Source organism: Motacilla alba, chromosome 3 (genome assembly GCF_015832195.1).
Source record: "Motacilla alba alba isolate MOTALB_02 chromosome 3, Motacilla_alba_V1.0_pri, whole genome shotgun sequence".
NCBI lineage: Eukaryota > Metazoa > Chordata > Aves > Passeriformes > Motacillidae > Motacilla > Motacilla alba.
In genome coordinates this window covers 17,604,903-17,623,720 of record NC_052018.1, presented here as the reverse complement: position 1 = coordinate 17,623,720, position 18,818 = coordinate 17,604,903, and the positions used below count along the sequence as shown (strand labels likewise).

At 41.3% G+C, this 18,818-nt stretch overlaps 1 protein-coding gene across 1 annotated transcript; it reads left to right on the top strand.

Moving 5' to 3' along the window:
* The first annotated feature begins 3,147 nt into the window (after nucleotides 1-3,147).
* Nucleotides 3,148-10,804, top strand: SOX11 (SRY-box transcription factor 11). Its single transcript, XM_038133732.1, has one exon. It carries the CDS (start codon nucleotides 3,391-3,393, stop codon nucleotides 4,600-4,602), a length of 1,212 nt encoding a protein of 403 aa, XP_037989660.1. The 5' UTR covers nucleotides 3,148-3,390; the 3' UTR covers nucleotides 4,603-10,804.
* Nucleotides 10,805-18,818: the final 8,014 nt, after the last annotated feature.

Here is an 18,818-nt window from a genome sequence, read left to right as displayed (position 1 = left end):
TTTCAAAAGAACGAGTAGTTGGCTGTTAGCTCTAACTGCTGCACGCTAATAGGAATATACATGCACACATGCAATTATTGAACTGCTTTTAGAACATAAAATTATTTAATTTTAACAGTAATATCTACTTATTCATGTACATGTTTAATCAGACTTTTAAAATGCTCGAGATTTTTTTTTTGTTTTATAGAGTGTGGCTATTATTTGTCAGTCTGTTTTCAGCTTCATTATCTTCCTAGCACTACCCTTGAAATACAACAAAAAACAACTAAAACACATAACATGAATAAGCATGAGAAAACAGTAATGCTTTTTAACAGATCACTTTTGAGGAAAAATTGAAATGCTGCCAAGACACTCAGAAAATGAGATATACCACAAAAATAGAGAAATGGGATTTATGAAAATTATGTGATGCCCATAGCATTAATACACATCTTCACAGGGACACACATGAAGGAGTGGAAATATCCCAGAAGTCTGGTGTAATGACAGTGGATTCAAATTACAGCAAAGCTTTATTAAAAATGATCTCACCTGATCTTAATGTGTTAAGAGTCAGATTCTGTCACCCTGGCATATTGAGTCCCAGTCTTATCAATATTGATTATATGCCTTCCATTGCAATTGAGTGAAAATTTTCCAAAATAGTTCATGGCTTTTGTAAAATGTTTTGAAAAAAAAATAGCAGTACTTTGTGAAAATTCATTGATTTTATTCACTTCACAGGAAATAAAGATTCAATTTTCATTTCACCAGCTTGAATTTTATGCAACTATGTGACATAATGAAATCTCCCATAAATGCCAACATCAAATTAAAACATTTTGACACTTTTCCTTTTGCAAAATTACACCATTATTTCTATCTGGATTTAAAATGCATGTAAAACTGCAGAATCTCTCCCTAGGTATCTGAATACTGGTACTTACAGAAGAATACTAAGAAATAGGGTTAGGTGAGACATTGGTATTCTGCTGTCAACCTAGTAAAGGTTCCAGCAGTATCAAAGCTGCCTTCCCCCGAGGCAGTCAGGCACCTACACACTCTCGAGACTCCTGTCCACGTCATCATTACAAGAAACAACCTCTCAATTTTTACAAAATCCTGCTGACACAGAAGGCCCTACAGTGTGCCCAGTCTGAGCGAATCCTCACCCAGCTGGAGCAGGAAGTGCCAAACTTGCAATCCTCTCGAAGGAATGCCCTGTGCTGCCAACAGCCCTCCCCAGAGAGACCACAGCTGACCACAGCTGCGACAGGAACTCAGGCACTCCCTCCCAGAGGTACTGCACCCTCTTCTCATGTGGTTTCTCTAAATTTTAACATTTTATGACAGGTTGAGAAGCCTGCCAGTCAAATTTTCCATTTTATCCCCTGTGTCTTAAAGGATAGACATTATTATTAAGCTAGATTGTACCACAAAGTGCAGTCAGAGGCGGAGAGAGAGGTGGCAACAAGCCTCAGAGCAGAAATCATGGCTGGGCACAGTCATGGAGAGGCAGAGCACAATTTTTCAAAATTCATCATTACAATGAAGTAACTGAACCTTCTTCACCTATGCCCTTTTCCTTCCCTCTATGCTATACACCCAGCTGGGGTCGGGCAAGGAAGGGAACATAACAGGATGTATCTGCCTCAGATGTATCCTTCAAGCTCCACCTGACTCATGTCAAGTGCAGCTGAGACCCGGCAGCCCAAACCCATCCCTACAGCTAAAAGAGGTGTGTGACGTTTTCAGTTGTTTGGTTTTGTTCCTGTAACAGCTCTGGCCACTCTGCAGCCCTATGATATCAGAGTCACATCATCCAAACACAGTAATTTTGCTGTAGTCTGAGGAAAATGAACCACTGGGATAATTAGAGGATGATGTACCAGGGGACCTACTGCCCCATTAGCACCAGTTCATAGGATGTGTTAGGGCAGAGGAGAGGCTGTGCTCATTCCTCTCACTGCCATTATGTCCGTATGCAGACAGCAACCATCACAAAACTTATTAAACTTTCCCTTTTCTAATAACTGCAAATGGTAGCCGGAAAAGCACAAAGGAACGCATTAAACAGTACGTGAACCAATCTCCAGCATACTTTTTGCAATTAAAATGACCACAGGTGCGCAGCACACTATCAACCTTTGGATTTCAGACATTCTGTGATAAAATCAAACACAGGATTATCCGGATAGGTCTATCCACTACAGCGTCCTGAATAACTTGGTGCTTCCGAGAAAATAAGCACACAAACAAACAAACAAACAGAAAATCATCACTGTTTGATGCTTTCTGTATATTTTCACGCTGTACTTTGGGGAAGGTGCCTTTATCCTCTGCCTACACCACGCGGTAAGTGCCTCCAGGTGGGTGCGATAATTCTCACGTCCCTCCTGCGGACAGCCCGGGCCTCCCCGGGAGAAAAGGGGACCTCCCCCATCCCGGTCACCGCCGACCATGGGGCCGGGGCCACCGAGGCACCGTCAGCATCCGCAGGGAACCGAGAGAGCACCAGGCTCTACCCTCCGTTCCCTCAGCCCCGTTCTTTACCGACCAGACACCGAAACAAGCCCTTGGAGGACAGGGAAGCGAGGCGCCCGGAGCGCTCCTCGGGGGCTCAGGGGAGCAGCCCCGCCGCGGAGGAGAAGGCGGCCATGCGCGGAGGCCGCCCCGCCCGCCGCGCTCCGATGCGCCGGCACCCGCGGCGGGGCGGCTCCGCTCCCGGGCTGCCGCGGCAACGGAGCTGCGGCCGCGGAGCGCCAGCGCCCCCTGCCGCCCGCCCCGGGCCTCGCGGGGCTCCGCGGCCTCCGGAGGAAGCGAGACACGGGGGAGCCGCCGCCGCCCCGCGCCCCGTCGCCCCGCACTGGCGGCGGGGGCCAGCGGACGAAGCCCCCCACGGCGGCACTACCGACCCCCGGGCGGAGGGGAGGGCCGGGCCGGGCCGGGCCGGGCCGCCGAGAGCCGGGGAGCGCCGGCGGCGCCTCCTCCCCGCGCGGGGGTGTGTCAGCGCCCGGCGAGGGGGGCGTGGCGGCGGGCGGCGCCGAGCGGCGCCATTGGCCGGCGGCGGCGGTGATGTCACCCATATGAGGCGCTGATAACGCGCGAGGCGCGGAGCCGGGAGTTTCGCAGAACGGGCAGCGCGCGCAGGGCGGGCGGCGGCGCGAGGCCGGGGACGGGCACAGCGCGCGCCCAGCGCACCAGCCCAGCCGCGCCCGACCCGGCCCGGCCCGGCCGCAGCGCCGGCGCGGCTCCGCCACAGCGCCCGCCCGGCCCCGCGGCTCCGCCTCGCCGCGCGGCGCACACGGGAGCTCGCAGCAGGGGCAAGGTGCGGCGGTGGGAGGGGGCGGCGGCGGAGCGGCTTTGTTGGCTCGGAGAGGAGCGGCGCCTCGGCGGGAGCCCACCATGGTGCAGCAGGCGGAGAGTACGGAGGCGGAGAGCAACCTGCCCCGGGAAGCGATGGACACCGAAGAGGGCGAGTTCATGGCTTGCAGCCCCGTGGCTTTAGACGAGAGCGACCCGGACTGGTGCAAAACGGCGTCGGGGCACATAAAGAGACCGATGAACGCGTTCATGGTGTGGTCCAAGATCGAGCGAAGAAAAATCATGGAGCAGTCCCCGGACATGCACAACGCGGAGATCTCCAAGCGCCTGGGCAAGCGGTGGAAAATGCTGAAGGACAGCGAGAAGATCCCTTTCATCCGGGAGGCGGAGAGGCTGCGGCTCAAGCACATGGCTGATTACCCCGACTACAAGTACCGTCCCAGGAAAAAGCCCAAAATGGACCCGTCGGCCAAGCCCAATGCCAGCCAAAGTCCCGAGAAAAACGCGCCCGCCAGCAGCGGCGGCAGCAAGAGCGCCAAGAGCTCCAGCAAGAAGTGCAGCAAGCTGAAAGCTTCCTCCGGCTCCTCGCCTCCCAAGCCGGGAGCCAAAACCGCCCACCACGGGGACTACGCGGGAGACGAGTACGTCTTCGGCACCCTGAAAGTGAGCAGTAAGACGGTCAAGTGCGTCTTCATGGACGAGGAGGAGGATGAGGAGGAGGACGAGGACGAGCTGCAGCTGCGGATCAAGCAGGAGGCGGAGGAGGACGACGAGGATGAGGAGCCGGGGCCGCAGCAGCTGCGGCGGTACAACGTGGCCAAAGTGCCGGCCAGCCCCACCTTGAGCTCCTCGGCGGAGTCCACCGAGGGGGCCAGCCTGTACGAGGAGGTGCGGGGCGGCGCCGCGGCGGCGGGCGGCGGCAGCAGACTCTACTACAGCTTCAAGAACATCACCAAGCAGGGCCCGCCGCCGCCTCAGCAGCCGCCCGGCCTCTCCCCGGCCTCCTCCCGGTCCATCTCCACCTCGTCGGCCGGCAGCGAGGAGGCGGACGACCTGCTCTTCGACCTCAGCCTCAACTTCTCCCAGCACGGCCACGCCGCCGCCGAGCTGGGGGCGGGCGCCGCCGGCGGCAACCTCTCTCTCTCGCTGGTGGACAAGGACCTGGACTCCTTCAGCGAGGGCAGCCTTGGCTCCCACTTCGAATTCCCCGACTACTGTACCCCGGAGCTGAGCGAGATGATCGCGGGCGACTGGCTGGAAGCGAACTTCTCCGACCTGGTGTTCACGTACTGAGCGGGGGCGGCGGCCAGGGCGGGCGGCGAGAGCGGCGGAGCTGGAGCGGCGCGACGCCGGCGATGATGATGATGATGATAATGATCATGATAATGATTAAAAAAAATAAGTCTTGTTTTCTTTAAAAAAAAATCTCGAAGTTAGTTCCGAGCCCGGGAGTTGTGATTTTTTTTTTAATTTTTTTGTGTTTTTTTTAATTTTTATTATGTTTGGTGATCACAACAACAACAGCAAAGGCAAATGGGACTGGGGGAAAAATGATACAGAAGGCGCTGTTTGAAGCTTGTCGGTCTCTGATTGAAGTCTGGAAGATGGTCTGCAAAGAAGTCTTTTGGCAGCACAACTGTTACTCAAGGGGGTTTGTGGATTTTTATTTTTTGTTCCCGTGAGAGATCTTAACGAACTGTTATGATTTTTTTTTTTCCGAAAGGGACCATTGCAACTTTTTTTGGAGGGAGAAAACTGATGTCTTCTATGCATCCGATTCTTAACAAAGCTGCAGGGAGCTTGAAAAAATGCAGACTGTACAAACGCTTACAAATAACTGAACTGACTTAAGATCAGAGTTTACTTTTCAGATCAAATTGTTTATGGTTTTACAAATGTGATTTCTACTTGCCAACTTTTTTTTTTTTGTAACTTGTTCCCTTATACCTCCTTGATTGAATACCAGACAGCCTAGACCTCAGTACAAAAAGGTATTGAAACATTTTTGATACATAACAGACCTCAGTCTTTTTTAAAAATTAATATATTTTCAGGCGTATTTTTGTACAGTGAAAAGGGAACATTCTTGCTGTGTTTTTTCAGTAAGACTTTTCAGGCACTTCTTCCCTTTTATTTTCTTTGTTTTTCTCTGTTTTTAGCATGCAAGTTTGTTGGTACGTTACGTCCTGGTTTTAAAAGGATTAAAATTTTAAAAAGTAATCCTTGCATCTAAAGGCCTTGTGGTTTAAAAAAAAAAAAAGAAACAAACACTTTTTTTGTACAGCTATAGTTCAGATTTGTTCAATATTTGTAGGTAAAGATTTATTGAAAATGGTGATATAGACCTCAGAGCTGTTATCTTAGTTTAAAAGATTGTATATGTACTGTACTATAGTAGGATTTTATGTATCTCATACGCTGTGATATGTGGATGGGGCCCCAGATGGAAGGTATGAAACTGGATTCTCGATTTTAGCAAAAAAAAAAAAAGAAAAAAGGCACATAGTTTAAAAAGTTTCTCATGTTGTGCAATATAATCTAAAGTACAGACCATCTGCATATTTTGTAGCAAATGATGGCAAAAGCAGACTTGTGCACTGTCAACATCATAGCCTGTTTTTTTTTTTTTTTTAATGCTGAAAGTCTGTATCTTTACAATTTTAATAAATCAGCTGGAACTGATAGAAACTCGTATCGCAATTAGTGTCTGTAGCAGTAACTCTGGAGATGCCGTGTTGTCACCCCTCGCCCGCGGAGGAGCGGTAGCTGTAGGCTGTAGTGCATGAGCAGAGCTAGGGGGGGAGGAGAGTCAGGACTGCTTCTTTTCCTTTTTTTTCCTCCTCCTCTCGTCGCCTTTTTCCCGCCGGCTTTGCTCCGCGGGGCCGGGGTTTGCTTGCTGCTTACCCGGGGCCGCCCCGGGCATTTTCGGCTCCGCCGCCTTCCCCCCGCCCGCGGCGGGGAGCGAGCCCCGCTGCCGGGGGGGCCCCGCGGGCCCCGCAGCCGCTCTCACGGGCGGGGGGCGCGGCGGGGCCGGCTGCCCGCCCGCTCTCAGCGCTGCCGGGAAGGCGACTCTCCCCCTCTGCATGCTCCCGGGCTTCTCCTCGCTGGGCTTTTTCCTCCCCCTCTCCCGTTTGTGGTGAATAACTTGGGCCAGACTCGAGGTGGAGATGCTGAGGGGAGCGGTGCTGCATCTCCTCCGCCCCGGGCAGCGCTCGGCCCGCCGGCGTGGCCCCGGCCTCTCCCGAGAGCCGCCCGCCGCTCCGCGCAGGCAGGGCTACGAGCTTCGGCTGTAGGTGAGCAGACTTTGTCAGTGTGCTTTTTTTTTTTTTTTTTTTTTGACTTTAGCAGCCATCGGATTTCAGTTGTGTGCTCTGAAATAGCTGCTGATGGCAATAAACAGACTCACGAGGTGGAAGTTTGTTTCTCAAGAAGTTTACTTTTTTATCTGATAGGCATTGGTAAATTATTACTACTTTTTTTTTTTTTTTCTCCGCTAATTAATGATCCAGCTGTTTACAGGGACAATTCACTGTGCTGGTATTTTGGTGGCAACCACTGCTACAGGCTTTCAGACTTGCTGAAATGAAAATCCTACATACGCATTTGTAAGGCATAATAAAACATAACATTAAAACCTGCATGCATGTTATGTTTAATCAAAGACAACTCTTAGGCATTTAAGTGGTGAGATATCTTACTTTAGGTTAGTTAAACTGGTAGTAAAATGATTAATATAATCTGATCTCTTTCTAATAATAATAATAATAATAAAACACTCATGATTCTAAATAAAAGTTGTTTGGCCTAAATCTTTGCTATCAGAAAAGAGATATAGCATATCTGGGAACTCAAATTTATGTCTTGCATTGTGATAATTCTTTATGAGAAACTGTGTTTTAAAACAAACTTAATTACGATATACAAGATATCCTTGGCAATGGATAGTCCTCAATAAAACAGAGTTTCTTGAATTTTCAGTTTTTGGTCTCAAATGATTAGTGTGTTCTCCATGTAATAACTTAGAAATCAGATTGAAAACAAATGACATTTATCTCTTCTAAGGCAAAAGACTGAAAGAAAATAGTTACACTGAAGTGCTCTAGCCTAGCCATTCACTATCCTGCTATCGAAAATCCTGTTTTGGGCTAGGGTGATGGAGTAAGTTGATCAGGTTCTAAGTCTTAAAACTGAGCCAAAATTCTCTTAGTAATTCTTCAAGCTATCATGAGGGTAGGGTGACTCGTTCTTTCAGTCCCTTTCTTCTGATATGCATCCTTGTTTCTTAAAGTGATAATAGGCAGTGTCATTAAACATTTGTGCTTTACAGATGTTCAATGAGTTATGAATGATTATGGTCAAATACAGGCTGCATTTAGTTAACATTGTAATAAGGTCTGGGTCTCAGCCTACAAAAGTTTTGACTTGCATATATTTTTGGAAGCTGTTTTTAAAATTACCATTTAAAATATTACTCAAGGATAGCTGATTTAAATGATCCAATTAAAGAGCAGTCAGGCATATTTTAAAAGAGCAACAGGTCTACTTTAGTCAAAGAATATAATACCCACTCAAAAGTATATCTTTTCTTTCTTCTAAATGGGAATTATACTGTACTATATCAGAGGAATATTTTGAGTGAAGGTATATGGTGCAGGGAAATAATTTTTTGGCCAAACACTTGAGTTACATTTATTTTAGAGTTTATTATTGTATATTGTTCAAGGAAAAAACTAGGTAGTGTTCTGTTTAAGCCACTGCATAGTTAGGGCTGAAGTTTGATGCTGTTGAATGCCTAAGCTCCTACTGATCTCAGTGAGAGTAAAAAACAATTTTCTACTCATGAAAAATAGCATCTGCTAAGCTACTCTCTTTTTTATTTTGTCATTAATAATATTCACACCTTCTGTTTCTCTTTCCGTTTTTGTTTTCTGCGTGCATAGGAATCTTTGTTGATGTGCTAGAGCAGTCCTGTTGCAGGCCTGGCATCTCCCGTGGCCTTTTTCCCCACATTCCTTGCATTTGTCTCTGTACAATACTACTCTACGTGTAATAGGACTCAGTGATAGGAGGGAGGAAAATGAGCTTTTCTCTGTCGAAGGACAATTTCCTTACTAACACTGAGGATGTCAACTCAATGTAAAACCTAATCAAACATGCTGATTCTTTTTATCTTTAAGGTGAACATTTTTTGCAAGCTTTTTTTTCCTCTTTTGATGTTTTTACTCTGTTTCTTTCCTCTTCCTTTTAAAATAACCGCAATTAAGAAACATTTTCTTTAAGTGCAGTCTTTTACAAATGTGGTAGAAAAGCTCATTCCAAGCGTCCTTAAAGTGCTTCATGCTCTTTAGGCATTCACTGACATTCAGATGAAACTTCACAAGTCTATTGAATGTGATTTGCATGCGTGCAGTATGATCCTTCACTCCTGCCTTTTTGAGGAAAGTGCAACTCTGTTGTTACACCAGGGGAAAACTGGTGTGGGGTCAAAGTCAGGGCCATGTAAGTTTTAGGTGTTTGATAATCAAAACAGTTCATGAATTCTGTTTTACGTCTTCACAATTGTTGCCTAGTAAGGCCTTAAACCTGCTCTGGTTAAAAAAAAAATAAAAAATTCTCATTGAGCTTAATGGGAGTTTTTGCCTCAAGGGCTGCTGGCAGGATAGGTGTCTTATCTCCTCTTAACCTTCATTTGTAAGAATGGCCAGGAAAAAATAAACAACAAAAACTTAATACAATGAGTTGCCTTACATTTCCCCTACTATACAGTTGTATTTTTTTTTTTTTGATTAATTTCCTTTCCCCTCACTCACATCCAAGGCTGTGATTGTTTTTTGGTTTTTTTTTAATTTTTTTGCACACTACCTATACCAATTAACTGCCTAATTAGTTTTATCTTCTCTACATGGATGCAGTGAATTTGTAAGAGAATTTCACATGCAAGTAGTTTTTTAGTGAGTTTAAAGTAAATAGAGTTTTAAAGACCTATTTTTATATTCAATATAAAGCACAAATGTGCAGAAAATGTAGAATGACTTACAAAAAGGGAAGCAAAAGTTCATAATATTTCATGTATAAAAGTAATACCTTCTTTGGGGTGAGATTCTCTTAGAAAACCCAATACTTATGCCAGTGCAAAGATAGGAATATTTTAAAAACTCTTAAGAAAAATTGTGATTGACAGCAATTTAAAAGGAATGACTTCTGTAGATACAAGGAAACCCCTAAAGCAATATGGATAAGAAGGGGTGAATGGTTTTCAATGATGAACAACAACCTGGAAGTGTGAGAATGGAGGTTTCAATCCTTATTAATTAATCAAATTTCTTCTTTTGTGGTTAGTTACATCTGGATTTTCTGTGAAGTGCAATCTTGCAGGATGAAAAAGTGCAAGGGTGCCAAAATGCTAAGACTTGTGAAAGTTCAGAAGCAGAATTAGAATTATTGAATAAGGATTTAGATTTTGGTAATTCACACTTCCAGTAAAATCAAGACATTGATTTACCGCTTGAAGAAATTTGATCAAGTAATAATGATTAATCCGGGAACTCCCATTGTCACAATTTGTTTTCGTTTCCATAGTCCTGCTTATCTCCAAAACCAATTTGCCTCAACTCCTGGCAAAGCCAGGGAGAAGAGTTATATGCCATTGTTAGTTCATTTACAATTTGTATCTGGTTTTGCTCTTGTATATATGTTGGCGTTTTGGAGTCTTTACATAAATGCTGTGATACTTTTTTTTTTTTCTTATTTCCTTTTGGTTTTTGGTGGGCTGTTTTAAAATGGAGGCCTGTTTTCCAGTGTGGGACTTTTGATGGTTACAACATTTCAATGATGTTGCATGATGGCCACAGGTGGGGGAAATTGAATGTTTTAGAGCAGTTTTTCAAGCATGACACTTTTAAAATATGTAATTTCAAAGACTTTTCAAGGCCACATGAAATTAGTTTTCATAGCCACTCCAGGTCTTGGGGGGAAAAGCTGAAAAGTACTTTTGTTTAGAAGTCTGAGTGATGGTGGGGGGGAAACCTTTTCTTGAGGTTTTTGCATGCCAGTGCACGGCCTATTGCTGTGAGAGAAAGAAGATGGTAAGGCTGCTTGAGGCAATGCACTGGAGGACAAAGTGTTTTCTAGCACTAGAAAAAGAAAATGCATGGCAAAGTTTTGTCTTCTAGTAGACTATATAGCATGCAGAGTTTAGTATGTGTCAAAACAGTGTATGACATTGCTGTATCAAAGTTGTAAAATTAAGCATTATTTATTGAAAACTATGTATTTTTTTTGTAAAAACCTGATCACCTAGAGGATTAATATCAGTGACTTGTGCTAGTGCTACAAACTTAACCAGCTTCTTTACTACAGTACTTGATATGCAGTGTTAATGCTCAGGGTTGAAACCAGTCCACTCCAATGTCTTTTTTTGCAAGAGTTTTTAAATAAAGGAACAACAAAATGCAATTGTTCAAAAGACTCTAATAAAAATGTGTGATCAATCTTCCTATGTGGTTTTATGTGGATTTTTCTTTTTCTGGTGTTGCATTTGGTAAATGCAATTCAGCTATGACAGTGAATCCACTTCTCATTCTGTGGGTGCCTAAAGCTGAAAGTTAATGGGAATGTTATATCTTTCAAAAAAACCCTTGGCAGGTAGTTATGGTCCAGGCAGTGTGTACTAAGTGCTGTTCTGGACATGCCTGAGAGACACTGAAATGCAGAATAAGTCAATTAGCTTCCTTCTTCTTTTCTGGTTAAGACTCTGGATTAAAACAATAAAATATTTTATGACAAACATCTTTTAACTTTGCTTTAAAGTTGACCATGAAAGAATGAAATAAAATGGATTACATGCCAGCAAACCCCATTTCTCTCTGTATCTTTTTCTACAAACAATTTACCATCTAAATGTATTTTGGCATAGAAAAAATCATTCTGTATTAAGATTCTAGTTATGAAAATGTTTTTATGAGAAACCTGTAATCAATTCTTGAAACTATAAAAAAGTGGTTTTAATGTGTTTATGTGGTGAAAGTTTGTTGTATATTAAATATTGTTTTATAGAAATGATGGAGTTATATTGTTACAAATTCAAAATTTGTAATTAATACAAGCCATCTATTGCAGAAATTAACCTTCTAGAGCTCCTGACAGTAGACGTATGCCCATATCCTATGAAATATACAAGACACGTCTCTCAATTGTATTTAATGTCTGTACTTCCACAAGCTTTTATACATGGTTGAAAATATCAACAGATAATTCCTTCCTTTCTGCAGGGGAGGGGGAGGGGGTGAAGGTTGTTGGTTACCCTTAATACCTAGGAAATAATAGAAAAATTCTAATCAACTTCAGCTGTAGCTGATAGAAACCTTTAGACCTGGGGAGAGTCAACTCAAGAAATAAAAAATTCCAGATAATTTTGTGACTCTTGAGCACAGCTCTTCCCATTTTCCTGCTCCTTCTTCATCCCAACAGTCAGCTGAATAGCTCATTTCTTCAAAAAGCAGTTCTTGGACGACAAGTGATTTCTGTTTAACTTATCAGACCTATTAAGAACACTGAAAGCAATCTATATCAATTCAGGAGTCTGTTGTAGTAGTATGTTTTTGTATGAATGGAGACGTGTAACTGATGTGAAATAAGGGTTTGAATGTGACATGTCATAGTAAACACAGGAAGTTTAAGCTAATCATTGTAAATCAATGAAATAAAATCTTTATATACAGCCACCATACCACTATTCTTTCTGTACATATCAAAGAAGTTTCAAAAGGCATTTTAAGTTATTTCAGAAGGTATTGAAACAATGCTCTGAGAGTATTCCATGATACTTAGGTTTGGTTTTTTTTGTTTGGGGGTTGGGAGGTGGAGGTTGTTTGTTTTAATTCCTATAGATTTTTTTTTTATTCAAGTCCTATCACGGTTAACCAAAGAAAAACTAGAAATCTTTTAGAACAGACTAAGCTCACCTCCATGCTGTCTCAAATATGTCTAGCTGAAGCCTTCTCTTTGGTTCCTCCTGAGTGAGAACAGTTATTACTGCTTTAGAAAGTCAAGCTTCAGTTCTATGTCAGGTCTTAATGCCAGAGGGAATTTCTGCATGACATATTGGGAATTTTCCATATCTAGTGTTTGAAAGTGTTATTGGATTGGTAGCCACAAGTCATCACATCCTAAAACTATCACTGTAGAGGTATTGAGCAGCCCAGGTGTTGGCTCATTTTATTATGGAAGAAAGGACAGAAGTGCATGTTTGGGGAAAAAAAAAAAAAAACCCTTGGTATTTCAGTTTGAATACAATATTCTCAAGTTTGAATGTTAGGGCTAACCCTAGAAGAAATGTGTGAGAATATGGACTGTAGGTAACATAGACCCACACAGTTACCTACACACATTTGCATCATTACAGACTTAACACAGGCACGTACGTATGTATTTGGATTTTCATTAAAATTGCTTGCTGGCTGGACCACTCTAAATGACTAAAATGTAATGTCCATTAAAATCCTTTAAGTCCTGAGAATTTCATGACATTTTCATCTGTTGGTCTTAAAGTGTTGTCCCTGGAGTTTTGTAAGTTTTAAGACAGTCTTTTTATAGCCTATTAACATTTTGATAGAATGGTGAAAAATCCCCCAAAACCCCCCACCCAAATGTATAGCAAAACCAAACAAGCAAACCACCCTCAAAAAATATCTCCAGCTCTAGAAATAAATCCCACAACAGTCAAAATAAAAAGATCTTGGCTCTTTCCCCTGAAATCCCATGTTACATTTATTGACATTACTCTGATTTCTGCATATCTATGATGGATCATTTTTTTTTACAACTCTGACAATTCAATTTAAAGATGATGATCATCTTCAAGCAAAATCAACTCACATGTATACTTTAAAATACAAGTCATACTTTCTCAAAATATGTGTTAACAAGTACTGAAGTGTACACTGGGAGTGAAGCAGAATTCATCTGTACACAAGAACAAGACAGTCCAAGAAGGGCATAGTGAAAAAGAAAATCTAGATTTCAGTTATAATTTTTCTGCTAAGCTTGATAATTATGTGACAATTTGGCATTTCACATGTACAGCTTGGTGGGTTTTTTCTTTCTCTAAGATACCAAATATGCATAAATAAATATGGAACAAATTCATCTCGAGATTGCTTTCTCAAATCAGTACTATAAAAACTTTGATTTTGTGTCTGTAAAGTAGCTTACACTTGAGCCTAGCCTTTGCTTGCTGAGACTTATTTTGTCTGCGTAATCTTATTGTAACAGTATTCCCAAAATCTCTTTAAAACTTGCTTTCATTCACCTAATTTCATTCACCTTGTTCTTTGAGATTTAGCGCTCGCTCTCTTCAGGAATCAGAAAGAAAACTGCTTCTCTGACAGTAGCACTCTTTTTCAAGAGTAGAAAAAGGGTAGCAAATCAGTGAGAAATGCCCACCTGTTTTTGCCCTTGGAAACTTCAACTACAATCTCTTTTTTGGGCTATGGGCAGCCATAACTTGAAAACAGTTTTGTTTTCCTCATCTATTTGCAGTCATTCATCAATTGTGGGTTATCAAACGCCAAAAGTGTTGCAAAAGATTCATTGAATTCAATGAGATTTCTGAAAACCACCTACTTAAACTGCTAAAACTATGCATCCTCATTTTACTTGAAGTTGATGTGAATTGTTCCACAAACAGAATGGTGAAGTGTTATTGTCTGGAACTAGGAAAATAACAGCAAAAATACCATCACCACCCCCCCAGATAACTGCCTGTTTGAAATGTCAATCCTGATGTAGCTGTGATGACCTGAGACTTTTCCAGCCCCAAAGAGCTTTTTGTGAATAGACATTTTTGTATATTTCTACTATATTAGTCAGTCAGATATAAAATATCATGTTGCCACTAATGTAGTTTTCATTTGAAAGACAGGAAAATTTACACAAAGTCAAATAAAAATGGAAAATATTTACAATAATGCTAAAGACATTTGAGCAACTATGGCAGTAGTTTTTTTAAAAATATTTATTTTTGCTTTCCCCATATCAATCTCTTGCAGACATGTTCTCCCACTAGCCTTTTCCTGAGCATGTATTTTTTTACATAAATGAACAGATGTAAATATTGGTAGATATCACAGTATTTCATGCACAAATGCAATTAAGCAAACATTACTAAAGCTGCTGTATCAGTCATGCAAAGTTAAGGAAAAACTGCCGCTTTACTGAAATCCTTTTGAGTACATATACTGCCATGAGAGCAAGTGTCCCAAGTAGTACAGCACCTAGAAGTTAGACACCTGGCATCAGCTGGCCTTCCATGGTAGATTTCTGAACTCACCCTTTGTGCTGGGTGAGCAGCTGCCTGCAGCTTCACTGGAAAATGGCATGTTTGGTGTCCCCAGCCTCTAGCTCAGGATTTCATATTAGATATCTCTGTCCACTCAAGGGCTCAAGGGGTTAATAGTTTTATTCTCATGACAGATCACAAACACTTTCCATTGGTATGTTATCCTGTAGGTAGAGCATGTGCTTGGGAAACAGAAAGCACTAGGAATAGATAGAAAACGCATCTAGACTAAAAAATTAAAGCAGAGTCAGCACATAATCCAAACGCTGGAACTCAGCTGTCTGTATTGTTAAATTGCTAGAAGACAAAATCCCTGACATGGTTTTGGCTGGTGAATGCTAGCACTCTTCCAAAAAATCACTGGAACAATTTGGAAATTAACATGGGCCAAAGATCATTCCCAACAGGCAGTTTGGATTCAGACAGTCTGTTTTGGAAAGAGAGTTTAATAGCATAGATGTGGGCAGATCATGCCAGCTGGCTTCCAAGCTAGGGAACAGACCTTGGTTTAATTTACTACAGTTACAGGTTACAAACCCTATTTCTGGAGGATTTTGACCATAGATCCCCTATAATTTTGGAGAATACCTAAACCTCAATCTATGGAATTGTCCCAGAGAAAAGCTGTCACCACTGTGTATGATTGGAATGCAAAAATCACGAGGTTAAAGGCAAGGCAAGAAGGAATTTGCCCTAAAACCTCTTCTGCTCTATTACTGACATGTACTACATGTCATTATATACGGTGTCAGTTCTACAGCTGTGGCATTCCTGTTTACATGGGTGCTCATTCTTAACAGGGGGAGCAAAGAATGAGACTATGGATGTAAATTCTTTAAAACTCAGGAATTTCTTAGAGAATTTCAGATAGGATGAGTGCTCCAGCTCATAAAAATGATAACAATTTACACTGTAGTGCCTTCACTCCCGAGAATCCAAAATCACTTTACAAATATTGTTGGCCAATTTTGTTCTTCCCTTGTAGTCAAAACACCTACTGAAATCAATTGTAAAATCACTTCTATTGAATCTCCTCCAACTGCAGAGATGAGTGAGAATTTTATATGTTGAACAGCTATAGAACTGGAGCCTTGAAATTGCTTTTTAAATTATACATAAGAATCATGCAGTTTATGTTCTTCTAGCACTTCACAGTTAGTTTAGACAATATTTTCATAAACTGCACTCTTAGGAAAAGAAATCAATCCATCTGGACTAGATAAGAGAGAATCATTAAATATTTTCCCTGCTCAAATATTAACATAAATTAGTAAAATTGATTTAGTGTCCTAAGAAAGGAATGCTCCCTTGGTCAGTACATCAGTGTTATGGTCTAACCTCAGTGATTACTGAATCATAAAAAGTGCTGTCTTCAAACATGAAAGTTTTTGCATTTTTTTTCTCCTTTTTTCAAATGCTGAGGATAAGGGATTAAACTAAAGCTAGAAAAGCATAAAGGATGATAGAAATCTCAGACTCATTTGGGTTGTTTTACTGGTATTGAATCAAAATGGTGCATCTGCACTGCAACCGATCTCATGCTTCTTTCTGATGTTCAATGGTTTCCTAATCTAAAAATGTTCCGCTGGTGTTAGTGGTGGTTTTGACAAAATAAATACCATCTGAGTATGAACTTAGGCAGGAAAAACAGTGTAGAGTAGGCTTGCCTTGGAAACAACAGGAAGAAAACTAAAAAGAATAAAAGGAAAGGCAAGATAGTAGTCATGAGCTGCCCAGTGAGCTCTGTATTTTCTGGTTTTTAGCACCAGTATGAGAGGGCTGCCTCAACAGGATAATTTCCAGTGTGCCCTGAACACTGAGAAGCTGCTTCTGCTTCTTGATCCATCAGGATCTGTCCTACTTAAACAATTTCTGAGAAATGTGTGTGCTCAGAGCACTACTCAGCAAGAGGTGCTGTGGCTGCCTTGTTCAACCCCCGGCTTCATAGGGGGCACATGGAAACCCCCATCTCCACCAGTTTCTCATGGTGGGAGACTTGACTCCAAGAGAAAGACAAAAAGCAAATGGCAAAACTTGGACTGGAGGTGCTTGGGGGGCTGCTCTCCACACTGCACTTGTGGAAAATGAGATCCTGAGCTAAGGAATGCTCCCACTGCCTGACACCAGCCTTTTCATAAATTACGATTTCAAGAGACGATTCAGTTATGAAAATTTATTGCAAATAAAAGTGACTTTTTTTTTTATGTATCTTTCATACAGCTCTGTTTGATTCCCCCAATAATTTAACCACCAAAATGTTAGAACAGCAGCAGATTTCATCCATTGTATCCTAGAGTATTCAATTAATGTGAAAATACCTTTCTCCAGTCACGCAGAAAGTCACTTTGTATGAAACTGGAGACAATATGTACTGAATAATGACCTGATATTGAATAAAGATTCCCACTAGTGCAGGATTAGTAGCCTTAACCATTAGCAAGTTTCACGAAATGCTAATAAAATATTTATTTGGCTATTACTTTTCTTGACCTATTAGTTCAGTTCACTAATGGATTCAGTCTTTCCAGACAGAAACTTATACATTTATCTGAAGCTTAGCTCACTATTTTCCTCAGTGATGATGCATAAATTTTTTGGCCAGATATATTTTTACTCTATAAAATTTGAAGTGTATCTATACATATATATACACATATATATGACATTATGAATATATAAGAAATAAAACATTAATCAATATTAACTTAAATGTTTTCAGGCACAGATGATTTAAAAGAGATATTCATTACTTGGTCCAACAGCCACTGGTTTAGAATATTGCATTAAAAGTCAGAAGCTACTTACTGTATACTTTATATTAGGATAGACTAGTCAAATGCATATGAACTGAATAATTCCATGATTTTTTCCCTCTATCTAAAATCCTCCTCTAAGAACCTTTTAATGCATCTTGATTCTGAGTCTCCTTGCTGTACAAATCACTCTCATTCATATTAATGTCCTTTTTGCATGTAAAAGAACTGGGATGTTGGAGGTAATATATAGCAAAAAGGCTTTTTGAGAAAAGATTCCCAGAATTCAGAATTTTTGTCTTTTGTGTGAAACATAAAGCAAGTACTCAAAATACCACATATAAATACATTATTATAAAAGTTATTTTCAATTTAATTTATATGGATTGTGGTTTAAAGCAGGCACTTAGTTCTATCTATATAAGATGACTTGAATATTACAGTTGCAGAAAAAAAGAAGTTTGATTCTGTTGTAAGTTTTGACAAGCTTTTAAACAGAGAGAGTATCTGGTAAGGACTGACAGGGTAGCAATAGAATGGAAATGTTTTCTTCAAGGGAAGCCACAGCTTTTTACCGAAGGGCAGCCACCAAATCCCAGCTCATAAAAGTTGTCAGGAACTGGAAATTTTCATTGCCTCCTGAGAGCTGCTTATATTGTGCTCAGCTGGGAGGTTGATGTGTGGGATGGATTTCCCAGTGCAGGGCAGAGAAATAGGTTGCCTCCAAAATACAGAAAGTTATTCTAATCAGTTTTTGTTGTCCTCCTTTCCAGTAACTTTTTGATGTGATTTAAAGATTTACATATTTCATATATGTAATAAACACAAACAAATGTAAATAAAATACTGAGAAAATATCAATATTTAAGAACCTTTTTTTTTTTTTTCATTTAGGAAAATAGTTGCAGGTTGGTATTTTTTTTTGTTCGTTTGTTTGGTCTTTGGGGTTTTTTTTGTTTTGTTTTCATGTTTGGTTTTTTTGTTGGGCGTGGGTGTTGAACTTGTTTCTCTTTTCCAGCCCTTTTGCTACTATTTCACCCCATCACCATTTCACCTTGGCTTCATTTGCTCTCCAAACTTGTGTTAGCCATCAGACATGTAAAGTACTATGTGAATTCTTTACAAACAAGGCTCAAGTGAATGGCACAAACAGAATAGTTTGCCTGCAATCTGAGACGTCAGTAACAGAGAAAATTAACTTGAACAGGCATCTGTAATCTTTTCCTCTCTTTCTATAAATGTATATTTTTAAATAGATGCTTTAGTGACATTTGAAACAAATATGTATATAAAGTATATGTACTAAGAGGAAGAAGAAAGAGTAAAATGTTGAATCATGTTGCTGCCTTTTTCCCTGGTGTGCAGCATGTGTAATACATGAGAAAGATGACATCATCCACAGAAGGGACTGGATTCAC

Coding starts and splice junctions, on each gene's coding strand:
- SOX11 (XM_038133732.1), top strand. CDS start 3,391: ATGGTGCAGCAGGCGGAGAGTACGGAGGCGGAGAGCAACCTGCCCCGG.